The sequence below is a fragment of the Trichechus manatus genome, unplaced genomic scaffold (genome assembly GCF_000243295.1).
Source record: "Trichechus manatus latirostris isolate Lorelei unplaced genomic scaffold, TriManLat1.0 scaffold00088, whole genome shotgun sequence".
Taxonomy (NCBI): domain Eukaryota; kingdom Metazoa; phylum Chordata; class Mammalia; order Sirenia; family Trichechidae; genus Trichechus; species Trichechus manatus.
In genome coordinates, this window is record NW_004444024.1 from 3,599,928 (window position 1) to 3,612,491 (window position 12,564).

The 12,564-nt window shown below is 52.1% G+C and overlaps 1 protein-coding gene across 3 annotated transcripts; it reads right to left on the minus strand.

Annotated features, from left to right (window-relative positions):
- Positions 1–661: 661 nt before the first annotated feature.
- On the minus strand, positions 662–11,009 carry UCP2 (uncoupling protein 2). 3 transcript variants are annotated; one of them, XM_004381957.2, is made up of 8 exons: positions 10,903–11,009; positions 9,873–10,029; positions 6,426–6,653; positions 6,103–6,313; positions 5,104–5,298; positions 4,920–5,021; positions 4,376–4,556; positions 662–3,808 (listed from the first exon to the last, which is right to left on the minus strand). In XM_004381957.2, exons 3-8 carry the CDS (start codon positions 6,549–6,551, stop codon positions 3,694–3,696), a joined length of 930 nt encoding a protein of 309 aa, XP_004382014.1. In that variant the 5' UTR covers positions 6,552–6,653; positions 9,873–10,029; positions 10,903–11,009; the 3' UTR covers positions 662–3,693. The 3 variants fall into 3 exon arrangements, with proteins under 3 accessions (XP_004382014.1, XP_023592328.1, XP_023592329.1); XM_023736560.1 differs by lacking the exon at positions 10,903–11,009 and having other exon boundaries at positions 9,873–10,498; XM_023736561.1 differs by lacking the exon at positions 662–3,808 and having other exon boundaries at positions 4,372–4,556.
- Positions 11,010–12,564: the final 1,555 nt, after the last annotated feature.

Consider the following 12,564-nt stretch of genomic DNA (forward strand, 5'->3'; position numbering starts at 1 on the left):
AGCTGAGGACTGGGGCCCTGTCTTGCCTGCAGCACTGATCTGTGGTGAGGGCAGGTCTCTGAGCCTCTGTGCTCCCACCTTGGTAAAAGAGGGCAGGGCTGTGTGGCCTCTGAGGATTCCCAGCTCTGCTCTGGTCTTTCATGACATGTGATCTTTAGAAGGGGCAGTTCATAGAATATGATATGGGCACATTGTAGAGACAAGAAAACTAAAGCCCAGAGAGAAAACACTTGTCCCAGATCACACAGGTGTTAGTGGCAAAGCTGTCACCAGAACCCAGACCTCACTCCAGCCAAGGCCACTCCATACAGACTCATCCTGCTTAGAGAGGGAGGCAGCCTGGTGCAGCACAGAGAACACAAGCACTAAAAATGGCTTTGTTTCTACTTCTCTGGTCTCAATCACTGGTCCAAGTTGGGCCCCGGGCTGTCTCTAGACGGAGTGGCCTGAGGGGCAGGAGAACTGCGTTCTGGTCTCAGCCCTGCCGCTGACTCCTTGGACCATTCACTTCCCCTCTCTGAGCCTGTCTTGTCAATAAAGCAGAGCTCATAACCCCACCTCACAGGTTTGTTGTGAGGATTTCAATCGCCAATATGAAAGTGCTTGGTGAACTCACTGCTCAGATTACGGGAAGAGTTACATCATTGCTGCTGTGGCCTGTACAGACCACACTTGCCTTTCCAATCTGCCTTCCATCAGCCATCAACACTGGATAGTGCACTTCCTCCATGCTAGGGCAAAGGGGAGAGTCCTCCCTATAGTCTGAGTGCGGGCTCAGGATAGGTCTAAGCTTAGGGACAGAGGAAGCCATTTCTGTGGTGTGACTTCAGAGTAGCCAGAAAAGGCTCCCACATTATCCATCTCGCTTGGAATTCCACCATTCATATTAGCTTAATAAGTTTTTTGTTTGAATGGATGGTCAGTAGCACTTGCTAGCCATTTTAGACCATCAGGGAGAAGGCAGCAGCAGACTTTGAGATGTAGAACCTGGAGACCAGGATTCTAGGAAGCATCTGAGCATAGTAGGCTTTGGGGTCTGGCACACCCGTGTTTGGATCCCAGCTATGCAACTTATCAGCTGTGTGCCCTTGGACAAATCACTTTACCTCTCTGTAAATTCCTTACCTACAGCAGGGACTAAGGAATGCTGGTGGTGCAATGGTTAAACGCTCAGCTGCTAACCAAAGGGTTGGTGGTTTGAAACTACCAGGGGCTGAGGGAAAAAAGACCTGGTGATCTCCCATAAATATTACAGCTTAGGAAACCCTACGGGCCAGTTGTACTGTCATGTAGGGTCGCTGAGTATGAATTGACTGGACGGCACATACCACCTTGCAGGCCCTTCGTGGAAACTAGATAAAGCCGACTCTCCCCTCTGTGAGGCGCACCCAGGTGCAGTTGCTCTGTTGAAAGCAAGGAGGATGGGGAGCATGGTGCCTACTAGCCCAGCTCTGAAACTCCCAAGTCTGTCTTCTCTACGACAGTAGCGAAGCCTGGTCTCCAGCCTGATGGAAAGACCTTTATGAAATTTCTCTCGTTACCTCAGTGCTAACTTTTGAGTCAGGCAAAGTAGGGCTTATCATAGACCCATGCTCTAGTGTTAAGGGCTGAGATCCAGAGAGGAAGTGATCTACCCATAATCACGGTTCAAGAGCCCCACTGGTATACTTTTCCAGTGGTTCACATCACCTTCCTGAGCTCCTCATTGTCTGAGGGGACATGCCCAGAACCAGCTGACAGTGCTTATTTCCAGTCAGCAGCCTATTTAGCTATACTAACATGCTGGGGGCAATTTACTGCCCGTTTCCTCTGGTATAAAACTGCCTTTTAGGATTAATGTGAGAATTAAGATAACGTAAAGCACACACATACACACACACACACAACTCAAGTTGACTTCCACTCAGGGTGATGTCATGCGTTGAACTGTGTTCCATAGGGTTTCCAATGGCTGATTTCCTTAGCACACCACCAGACCCTTCTTTTGAGGCACTTCTGGGTGAACTCTAACAGCTAACCTCTTGGTTATCAAATGAGCATGTCAACTGTTTGAACCACACATGGGGTTGACAAAGTCAAAATTGACTCAATGGCAACTGGCACTAGTATTTAAGGCACAGTGACCAGGTCATCCTTTATGCTGATTCCCTGCAGCTCAGTGGAGAAAACAGCTTGACTGGGCCACCTGCCACCTGCACCCCGGCTTGCTGCCTTACAGCACCCAACTCTGCCCCTCCTGGGGACTGAGGCCTCGGCTTATCTGTCAGAACCTAGTCCTGGGCCCCCCTTCTTAAGCACTGAAGGGTCTACCCCCCTCCAGCTTTAACCAAGGAGCTATGGAGGGAAGGGAGCAGAGGCTTCAAATGCTTTAGGCTGTGGGAAGAGAGAGGGAGGAGCCATGTTCTCTGAGCCTGGCTCCACAGCTACCAAACAGGGCTTTCCAAGGACCCCAGCTTGGTTTCTGGACAAGAGTCCAGCTGCTTTCTGTGTCCTTGCCTGTGTGACCTGTCTCAGATCTCAGCTTCTTTAGACATCTATAAAATGGGCCTGAATGACTTAAGTCTAAGGTCCGAGCCCCCTCCAATGATATGCCTTGGGATTCTGGGGCCTCAGAATCCCTTACCCCCTGAAATAGAAGTAGCCCTGCCCACCTGCTTTCCTGCCTCAGCAGGACAGGTGGAAGAACAGGAACCCTGCCCTGGGAAGAGGGTGAGATTCCAAACGGAAAGTATCCTCAAGGTGAGGCTGAAGAAGTTTGCTCCTGCCCTGCAGCCGAACCCAGCCTCCCGCTCAGTCAGGGACTGCCCCACCCAGCTCAGTAGTAACACTTCCTCCCAGGGGTGTGACTGTGGAGGATGGGAGGTGGCCAGACTTGCTCTCTCACTTGGTCTGGGACTTTGGGGAGGTAGGTTTTCCATTTATAAAATGGAATAAAATAAGCCCACAGAATCTAAGATTCCCAAGTTCCTCTAAATCTTCCAAGAAGCCCTGGAGATGCAGGGGAGACAGGGCCACTCTCATCTTGCAGATAAACAGTCCTGGGGCCAGTGGGGCAAAAGGGGGCTCTTGTTACAGCAAAGGCAGGCAATGCAGTACCAGATACTGGGTGAGTGGAAGCTCAAGTGGCCTGGCAGGGAAGCAGGGGGAGAGCAAAGCCATTGCTATGCCTTGCCCTTCACTTGCCACCTCAGCCCATGCCCTGGGTCGAGAGAGAGGAATGGACTGGATGACCTCCATGGGCCCCAGATTGGACAATGGAGGTGGAAGGTGAGTCACACTCCCCTTTCCAAGCCAGGTGGCTCCTCCCCTGCCCACCAGGTGCCAAATGGACCCACTGGTAACATTTCTGCTAACAGCTACAAGAGAGGGAGGAGACACCAAGGTTGAGCTTGCTTTATGGGTGGTATGCTGGCTAGGCTGGGCAGCAGGATGGAGATTTGGGCTAACTTTTCAAGGGACTGGGGGCTTGGGATCCTGGCTGGTGCCAGGGTGGGGTCAATACCACCAGGACTGAGAGAAAAGGGGGAGATAAGGTAGAGAGGAGGGGTGAGAATATGGGGGAGGGAAGGGATGTGGTGGCAAGAGGAGGGGAAGGAAGAGAGATAAAGAGGGAAGGGAAGGAGAAAAAGGGAAGCAGGGCCTGGCTGGGCTGACGCCATTGCCTGAGGTGGTCAGGTCGGCAGCAGGAGAGGCTCAAAAGGGAGCTTCCCGGGAAGTGCAGGCAGCTGTGAGGGCTCGTTTCAGCTGCTCATAGGTGACGAACATCACCACATTCCAGGAACCCAAGCGAAGAAAGGAGGGCATGAACCTAGGGGAGGGAAAATACAGGTCACAGGGTGCACCTTGGTGACACTGGAGGCACTGGGCCTGGCATCCAATCCAACCCGGTTGTTCTGTCCCAAAGGTGTCTGGGAGGACCCTAGAACTGAGCCTCACAGCTGTGTGGCTATGAACGAGTATCCTCTCTGGGTCTGAATTTTAATACTTATAAAATAAAATAGAGAGGAGTCCTGGTGGTGCAATAGTTAAAGCACTCAGCTGCTAACTAAAGGTTGGTGGTTTGAACCCACCCAGTAGCTCTACGGGAGAAACAACTGGTGATCTGCTCCCATAAAGATTAGAGTCACATGGGGTTGCTACGAGTAGAAATCAACTCGAGGGTACCTAACAATAACATAAAATAGGGCTGACAGCAATCGTGGGAAGAAGGAGGACTAAAGAGGATGAGTGAATGCCTAATACCAGGACCAGGATCAGAAATAATTCGACACTTGGCTGTTACTTAGCTCCAGATGGCTCTCTTCCCTCTGTGTGATGTGTGGGTGGCCAGGAGGAATTGGGTGGGGTGGATGGGTGGGGTAGATCAGAGGCTCACCCTTTGTAGAAGGCCCGGGGCCCCTCCTTCTGGAGCATGGTAAGGGCACAGTGGCCAGCGCTGCTGTACTGGCCCAGGGCAGAGTTCATGTATCTCGTCTTGACTACGTCGACAGGGGAGGCGATGACAGTGGTACAGAAGCCTGCCCCAAAGGCAGAGGTGAAATGGCAAGGGACGTCATCTGCCAGAGAGGAGGGAGGGGCAGGCAAGGCAGTCAGGATTCTTCACCCTTACCCCTGTTCCAGAAGGAAAACCAAGAGCCTAGAGAATTAAGTAGCTAGGGGCCTCGTGGAGGGACAGAGACTCTAGCTGGACCTCTCCTGATGATGTAAGAGTCATTTTACCAATACAGTTTTGGTTCCTCAAGCTGCCAAGTGGGAGCTTCATCCCAGCTGGCTTCAAAAGGGGAGGTCAGAGACAGAAACTCAGTCCACAAGCAAAAGGGCAGGAGGATAAGAAAAGGTGGTCTTTAGGCAACCAGACTCCCATATGCCCTCCTGGGTTGGGAGAAGAGCAAGACACAGCACCAGCTACCCTAACTCACCTGTCATGAGATTAGCCTTCAGGAGGGCATCCTTGATGAGGTCATAGGTCACCAGCTCAGCACAGTTGACAATGGCATTACGAGCAACATTGGGAGAGGTCCCTATAGGAAGGAGAGCCTATGTGAGAACAGGGAATGGAGGAGGGAGGAGGAAGGTGAGGGAAAGGAAACGCCTGATACACACCTTTCCAGAGTCCCTGAAACCCTTCCTCCCGGGCAATGGTCTTGTAGGCATCCACAGTGCTTTGGTATCTCCGGCCACCTCCAGCCCGGGCCTGAGCTTGGAACCGGACCTTCACCACATCCGTAGGCTGGGCCACAGCCACAGCCAGGGCACCTGTGGTGCTGCCTGCCAGGAGGCGGCTACCGATGCCAGCATCTGTGGGTGAACCATGGGGCGGTGGTCAGCTGGGCTTGCACTCATTTTCCACCTCACCTCTCCTCACCAAAATCATCACATTACTGTAACCTCCTGACTTTCAGGAGTAGAGTCCAGACCAGCTCTTTCTCTAACAACCCCTCGCACCAAACAAAATATCACAGTGAACATCTACTACTTGCTAGCCACTGGGATGAAACAAGGAAGAAGGCAAAAATGATACGCAGTGCTTTATTTCATAAAGAATTTTCATTTCATTTAATCTGCTCAACAGCCGTGAGAAATCAGAATCATTTCCATCTAACAAATGCGAAACCAAGGCTGAGAGAGAAGTGGCCTTTCCAAGGGCTAGCCTTGGGTTCTCTTCTGAGACCTACTTCTCCCTGCCACGTGATCTTGGGGAAGTCAACCCTTTTTCTGGGTTCTCGGTTTCTTCATGTGTAAAATGGAGGGTTAGCTTGGCTTGCTAAGGAGGTGAATGGAAGAGTGTTGGCCTCAGAGATCCCTGTTGTGTGCCCTTGGCCAAGTCCCTTTTTCTCTTCAAGTCTGCTTTTTCATCTGTAACATTGGGATGATACCACCTACTCCCATGGTGATTGTGGGGAATGCCACAGAATGATGTCCATGGGCCTGGCACAGCCCTGGGCTCAGGAATCATTAGGAGAATCAGGGCCCCTTCCAAGTTCTCAGTTTCTCTGATCCTCTCAGGGATCTTGTGCCTAAAGGAGCTATTCTGCTAAATGAACTAAGATCAATCAGCACAAAGAAAAGGCCAAGGAGCATATGGACCAGCTCCATACTCACGTTCAGAGCCTTTGGTGTAGAACTGCTTGACTGAGTCATAGAGGCCGATGCGGACAGAGGCAAAGCTCATCTGGCGCTGTAGGCCAGCAACCAGCCCGTTGTAGAGGCTGCGCGGGCCCTCTGTGCGCACCATGGTCAGGATGGTGCCCAGCACACCGCGGTACTGAGTGGTGGCCATGGCCTGCACTGGCCCTTTACTTTCTCCTTGGATCTGCAAGACCAAGACAGGGTGGCTATAGGGATAGGCAGGTTGCCTTCCTCATGTCTGTCCTTGGGGAGGGAGCAGACTAGATAGCATTAGGACCCCCAGGTCATCTCCTCACCTGCAGCCGGACTTTAGCGGTATCCAGGGGGAAGGTGATGAGATCCGCAATGCAGGCGGCTGTGCCAGCCCCCAGGAACTTCACAGTGGCAGTCGGTGGCACATCTGTGGCCTTGAACCCAACCATGATGCTGATTTCCTGCAACCTCCCAGGAGATGGAGAAGAACTGGAGAAGGGGGCACCTTCAGTCAGCAACAAGACAAGATAGAGGAACTCTGCCGGAGGAATCTAAGCCAAGAGGAGAGAAGCCCATCAGTGGCAGTGCCCCCAGGTCCTCCCCCTCCCCCTCCCACCCCTATCTTCTCTGATAGCACCAACTCCCTAAGGAAGGATGCAGAACAGCCCCATAAGGGAAAATAGGAGTGAGCTCCGGAGGTATGGAAGTAGGGCTGGAGAGGCAATTCCTGTCTGAGGAGTCCATATTTAGTGAATATTTGTCTCTTTTCCTGACAAAGAGCGGGATCAGGGCTGTCCTAGCGCTGCCTTGCCAAGAGCCATTGGCCTAGCCTTTGTCTGCTGGGTGTGGAGCTTTCACTGATGCTGCCCACACCTGGCTCCTGTGGATCTGACTGGAGAGCTGCCAGGAGGGAAATGGCTTCAGCCAGACCACGCCCTGACAGGCACATGCAAGGCCACAGGCTTGTGCCCTTGCCAGGAGAGGTTCCTATGGGTCTGGAATTGTTTAAGTCTAGAAGAGGATGGACAAGATGACCAATTCAATCCCTTCCTAGGCCCCACATGGCTCAGGGTCTCTAGTCATTCTTTTAACAAGGCTGCTTTGCTGGGCACCAGTTCACTGAGACTCAGGAGACATTATATCTGCCCTGTTGTTGCCTGCCGTCAAGGTGATTCTGACACATAGCAACCCCACGTGACAGAGTAGAACTGCCCCACAGGGTTTCCTATGATGTAATATTTACAAGAGCAGATCACCAGGTCTTTTCTCCCGAGGGGTACGGGCTGGGTTCTAATGGTAGGCCGACCTTTCATTGTATGGCATGGGGAAAGGGCAGGTGATTCAAGCTGCATTTGGGGCTTGCAGGATATATTCTGAAAATGCAGAGGAAGGAACAACTAACCACATCTGGAGACAGGCCAGGAAAAGTGGATGATGAGAAAAGACTTCTTTGACAAGGTAACTGTTTAGCTGGGCCTTGAAGGATGCTAGGCAATTCTTGGGGCTGAGAGTTAAGTGTGTAGGCGCTGGTCTCTCTCTCAGTTGGCCTGTTGTGTGACACAGGGAAAGCTCTCTCCCTCTTGGCCAGTTTTTCTTCCTCCAGCATAGGGGAACCACTTCTTCACCACAAGAGAGGTGGGTATGGGGAGGTGTAGGTCAGAGGCTATGAAGAATGACACAGCAAACCAAGAGCTCCATTTTGTTCTCAGAGTTGGAACACCCTCCTCTGTTGCCCAGGGAGGAAGTGAACAAGCACCCAAGTGGGGGAGGGACACCTGCTTCTCTGCCTGAGCTGACTTCATAGGACCAACTGCTCTGAGCCCAGCCCGATTGGCTGCCTCTGTCACTGGGGCCCAGGAGGAAAGAACTGGCTCTCAAGGGAGGATGTGGTGAGAGTCAGCTGTGAATACAGAGACTCATGGAAATAAACAGCTCACCCAGCTTCTTCCTCCTGGGCTTTTCACTCCAGGTGGCTGGAGCAAACAGGGAAATCAAGAGGCTACTCACATCAACTGTTTCCCTGGAGTCTGGCCCACATGAGGCTCAGTAAAGATTGGTGTTCAAATGGCAGAATGGGTTGATGAAGGTGTTCCCACACTCCCCAGTCCAGCTCCAAGAAGTTCTCCTTCCTCTGACACCCCTACCACCTATGAGGTGCTCTATACCTTTTCCCACCCCACTGCCAGGGCGCTCTATTAGCTCCCTTCTCAGACCAGCTCTGTGAGGTGGCTGCCCTTACTTCCATGTTACAGACAAGGAAACTCAGAAGCCTTCAGTCTACAGGCTCCGAAGCTTAAGCTATTTGCTTTGCACCCGCTCCTCATTTATTTCTTGTTTTCTCAGCCCCAGGAACAGGCAAGGTCTCTCATGCCAAGGCTAAGTTCTCTCGTGCCAACAGTTCTGAAAAGGTTTAGGCAAGTGGCATCCCTTCTCTGGGCATCAGAGACATGATAACGTGAGTCTACCATGTGTCTGATCTTGAGATGCATTGCAGGGTGTTGTGAAGGTCAGAGAAGAGTAAGCCCTGGCTCCTGCCTACCTCAAAGACAAGTGCACAGAGGTTCAGTTGCCATTTTGAATGCTGCCTTAGTGTTAGGGATTCAATTGTGTCCCCCCAAAAACCAATGTGGAAGTCCTAACACCTGTACCTGTAAATATGACCTTGTGTGGAAATAGGGTGCTTTTTTGTTATGTTAATGAGGCCATACCAGATTAGGGTGGGCCCTAAACCTAATTACTTCCAGGTGGTGTCTTATAAAAACAGCAGTTTAGACACAGATGTGCACGGGACACACACACACACACACACACACACACACACACACACACACACACACACACAGCCACCCACCCACCCACACACACACAGGAAAACAAACACCATCTGAAGATAACATCTACAGGCAGTCAAGGAACACCTGGGGGCAAAACAAGAAAGGAACTTCCCCTAGAGGAGATGTCTTGATTTGGACTTCTAGATCCCAAAACTGGGAGACAATAAATTCCTGTTCTTCACAGCCACCCATTTGTGGTATGTTGTTATCTAAGACACCTGGGTTTGCTAAAAGTCAGGACCTTCAAAGTGGTGCATATGGGCAAATATCACTTGTGTTAAAGAACCTACTAATGAAAATAAAACTCTGGCCTAGGAAAAGTTAATCATTTTATAAACCAGAAGTAAACAAACTTGTTGCCATTGAGTCAATTCCAACTCACAGCGACCCTATAGGACAGGGCAGAACTGTCCCACAGGGTTTCCAAGGCTGTAATCTTTAGGGAAGCAGACTGCCACATCTTTTACCCAAACAGTGGCTGGTGGGTTCGAACCATAGACTTTTTGGTTAGCAGCCAGGTGCTTAACAACTGCGCCACCAGGGCACCCGATCATATTTTATAGCCCCTAGCAAATAACCAGTTTCAGCTGAAGTTTCAGAGTCCAAAAAAGGAAAACTGATTAGTAATCTCAGTCTCAGATATAGTCAAAAGCTGGACTCACTATGTAGTCAGAACATTCGGCTCCTGCCTAACTGGATCCCCCCCACGCCCAGTTTTCTCCTTTGTAAAAAGGAGATCACCATCCTTGGTATGTGAGAGTCGACTTAAGGACCCGAAAGAGACCGGGGATGTATGAAGATGCTTTGGGAATTTTGAACATTGACTTCACTGGAGTTGGTGGTGGTAGTTATTTTTGTTAATGTCCTCTGATCTCCCCCTCTGACCCCAGGGCTAGAAGGCAGCAGGAAACCCCTTTCTTTAGACTGGAATCTTACCCGGCCTTGTAAGGTCTCACGCTGAGGCCGCCAAGATCAAGCTTCTCTAAAGACGTCCCATTCTTCAAAGCTGCCAGTTGCTATCATGATCTGGTCTCTTTGGTTTTCCATAGAAAATGGCTGGGAGACGGAACACCTAATGGTCATACTATGTGTCCTGTGCGTGAGGACAGAAGCAAGTTTAGAAAGGGACATTCACCTTGAAGGACCACACCCCAGCAGGGAAAGGGCCAGCGGCCCAAGGCACACATGTTCACTCAGTCCTTGCCTCGGAGGTAGGGAGGAAACAGGACCCATCTCACCCAGGGCAGCCAGTGATCAATGGGGAGGAATGAACCCAGGAGTTCTCCCTCCCTGCTCTGCTCTGTTGGTATCGCACATTGGCTCTCTTCCAGGCTTCTGCCTTAGTGATACTCAGTGTTCTAGATAAGCATGCCCCAACACAATCAGCAGACTCTGGTGAGTGGGAGTATTATGAAGGAGTCATGATGGGACAGACTTTCTCTGGGAGCCGTCCAGGATCCAGGCCAGGACTGCGAGGAGGTTGGAGCGGCTGGGAGTGGGCTGTGCAGAGGCCGGTTCGAGAAGCTCAAAGCCTCCTCTCAGCAGAAACAGCCCGAGGAAAGGTGTTGGAGGCGCATGACTTGGAGCCGCCAACAGGCGAGCCCGTGGCCCCAGACTGGGGAGGAAGGGGTCGCTCTGGTCATCGAGGGAGCTTCGAAGGCCCCCACTCAAGGCGGGGCTGGGCATCCTGGCCAAGGGGTGGTTGTGGGAGGGGGAAGGCTTCAATTACAGCCAAATGAATGCGAGAGGTAAAGAACAAAGGGAGATAGAAAAGGGGTGAGAGAAGAGAGATAAAGAAAAAGAACAAAGAACGAAGGAAAAATACAAAATAGGCTGAGAGGAGAGATGCAAAAATTAAAGAGAAGGTTGTATGGGGAGCCGCGTGGCCGGGGTAGCGGGAGTAGAAGCCGGAGGCAGAAGCGAATGGAGCAGGCGCAGGGCTGGGGTGGGCCGGGGCCGGGCTCACCGGGCCGCGGGGAGAACACGAGAGTGCGACGGCTCTGTCGGTGGGTGCGGTGCGTGGAAGGAGCTCGCAGTCCTCGATCCGTAAGCGCTGGCAGCCGGGCTTGCAGAGGGGTCAGCGGAGGCGGTGCCGCGACTTAGGTCTCGGGGGTGGGGCTTCCGGGCCCGCCGGCAATGAGCGAGGGTGAGGTGCCCTCAGACGCCACACTAACGGAAGGACGGCCACGCCCAGGGTTCTTCCCGCGCCTTCTTCCACGCCCGCTGCCGTGCAGGCCGATCGCCGCGTTTACCCCTTGTTCCGCCTGCCCACCCCCCACACCCACCCCTCCGGTTCTGCCAACCTCATTGTGAGAATGCCAAGACCGACTGCCAGCGAGAAGCAGAGGCTTGCCCAAGGTCACATACGCCTCTGCTTTCCAGCCAGGGCTCTTTGTAACAGCGGCCCAGAGGCTCGGGTATAAGTGCACTCCCTCCTTTTGCGTGCCTTTCGGGCCCTGTCGGCGAACCCCCAAACTCTGCAAACCCGCCAGCCTGGGGCCGAAGCGCGGGCTCCTGCGGCGCGGGGCCTCCCGACCAGCCTGGGTGTCGATTGGCTAAAGCCCAGGCGTTGCCCGGTAATCACCACCTGGTGTTAGGCGTGGCTAGGCTTCCCGCCTTCTCCCGCCGCGGAGCGGCCTTGCCCTCGGGGACCGGGGAGACTTCGAGCCCCGTTAGGGCGAGTGCCCTAAGCGTGACGCGCTTGCTCTGATTTACAGAAGAGTAAGCGGGTCGGCGCTCCGCGAGTGAGAAGGCAGAACAGAGCCCGCGCCCGTTGTGTGCCCAGCCCTGGACTACAAAAGGGAGTTAGGAGTCGAGCAGGAACTGGTTCGCCCTCGGGTGACTGACCGTGGGGGTAACAGACACATAAACAACCAATAATTGGGTCCTGTGGCCGGGACAAACACGTAACTTTTGAGAATAGAAGGAAATCGGTCTCTGTACCCCCCTTGGACCCTGCCCCTGCTTTTGTGTCCCTCTCTCCCTTTCTTCCTCCGTTTTCATCCCTGTCTGTCTCAAGGGACTGCTTTAAGGATTAGTTGAGATAGTGGACTGGAGAAAGATGTGGCAGTCGGCTTCCGTAAAGATTTACAGCCTTGGAAATGGGGTAGCTCTACTCTGTTGTATAGAGTCGCTGTTAGTCGAAATTCCACTCTACAGCAATGGGTTTGTTTTTGTAGTTGTTGAGGCAGTGGAACCTGTCTCCCTGATTACATTGTAAGCCCCTCAAAGCAGGAACCTGTTTCTTATTTTTTTCGCATTACAACACTCCAAGGGCCCATATGTAGTAGGGGCTCAGTATGTGCTGTTTCTGCTGCTGTTGAAAGTGCCTTGAAAAGTACAATGGGAGAATAGGGTGGGAGATTGACATTTGTTGAGTGAAATTACTATGTGTCGGGTTCAGTGTGGATAATTCACATAACCCCTGTGAGGCAGGTATTAATCTTCATTTTACAGATAAGGAAACAATCCCAAAGAAGCTAAATCACCTAAGGTCACACAGCTAGTAAGTGGTGGGCTGTGACTTAGCCTTGATCAATCTGGTTCCATTTGTGTGTTTTCTATATTGTCCACAAGCTGAAGAAATTGTTAGAATGGCTGAGGGGACTACACTGGATTGGGACTAGAT

Bases quoted from the DNA above. Each gene is read 5' to 3' on its own strand.
- UCP2 (XM_004381957.2), bottom strand. From the start codon at position 6,551: ATGGTTGGGTTCAAGGCCACAGATGTGCCACCGACTGCCACTGTGAAG. The intron at 5,299-6,102 runs GTGAGTATGGAG...GTTCACCCACAG, and splicing joins CTACACCAAAGGCTCTGAAC to ATGCTGGCATCGGTAGCCGC. The intron at 5,022-5,103 runs GTGTGTATCAGG...TCCTTCCTATAG, and splicing joins GTTTCAGGGACTCTGGAAAG to GGACCTCTCCCAATGTTGCT.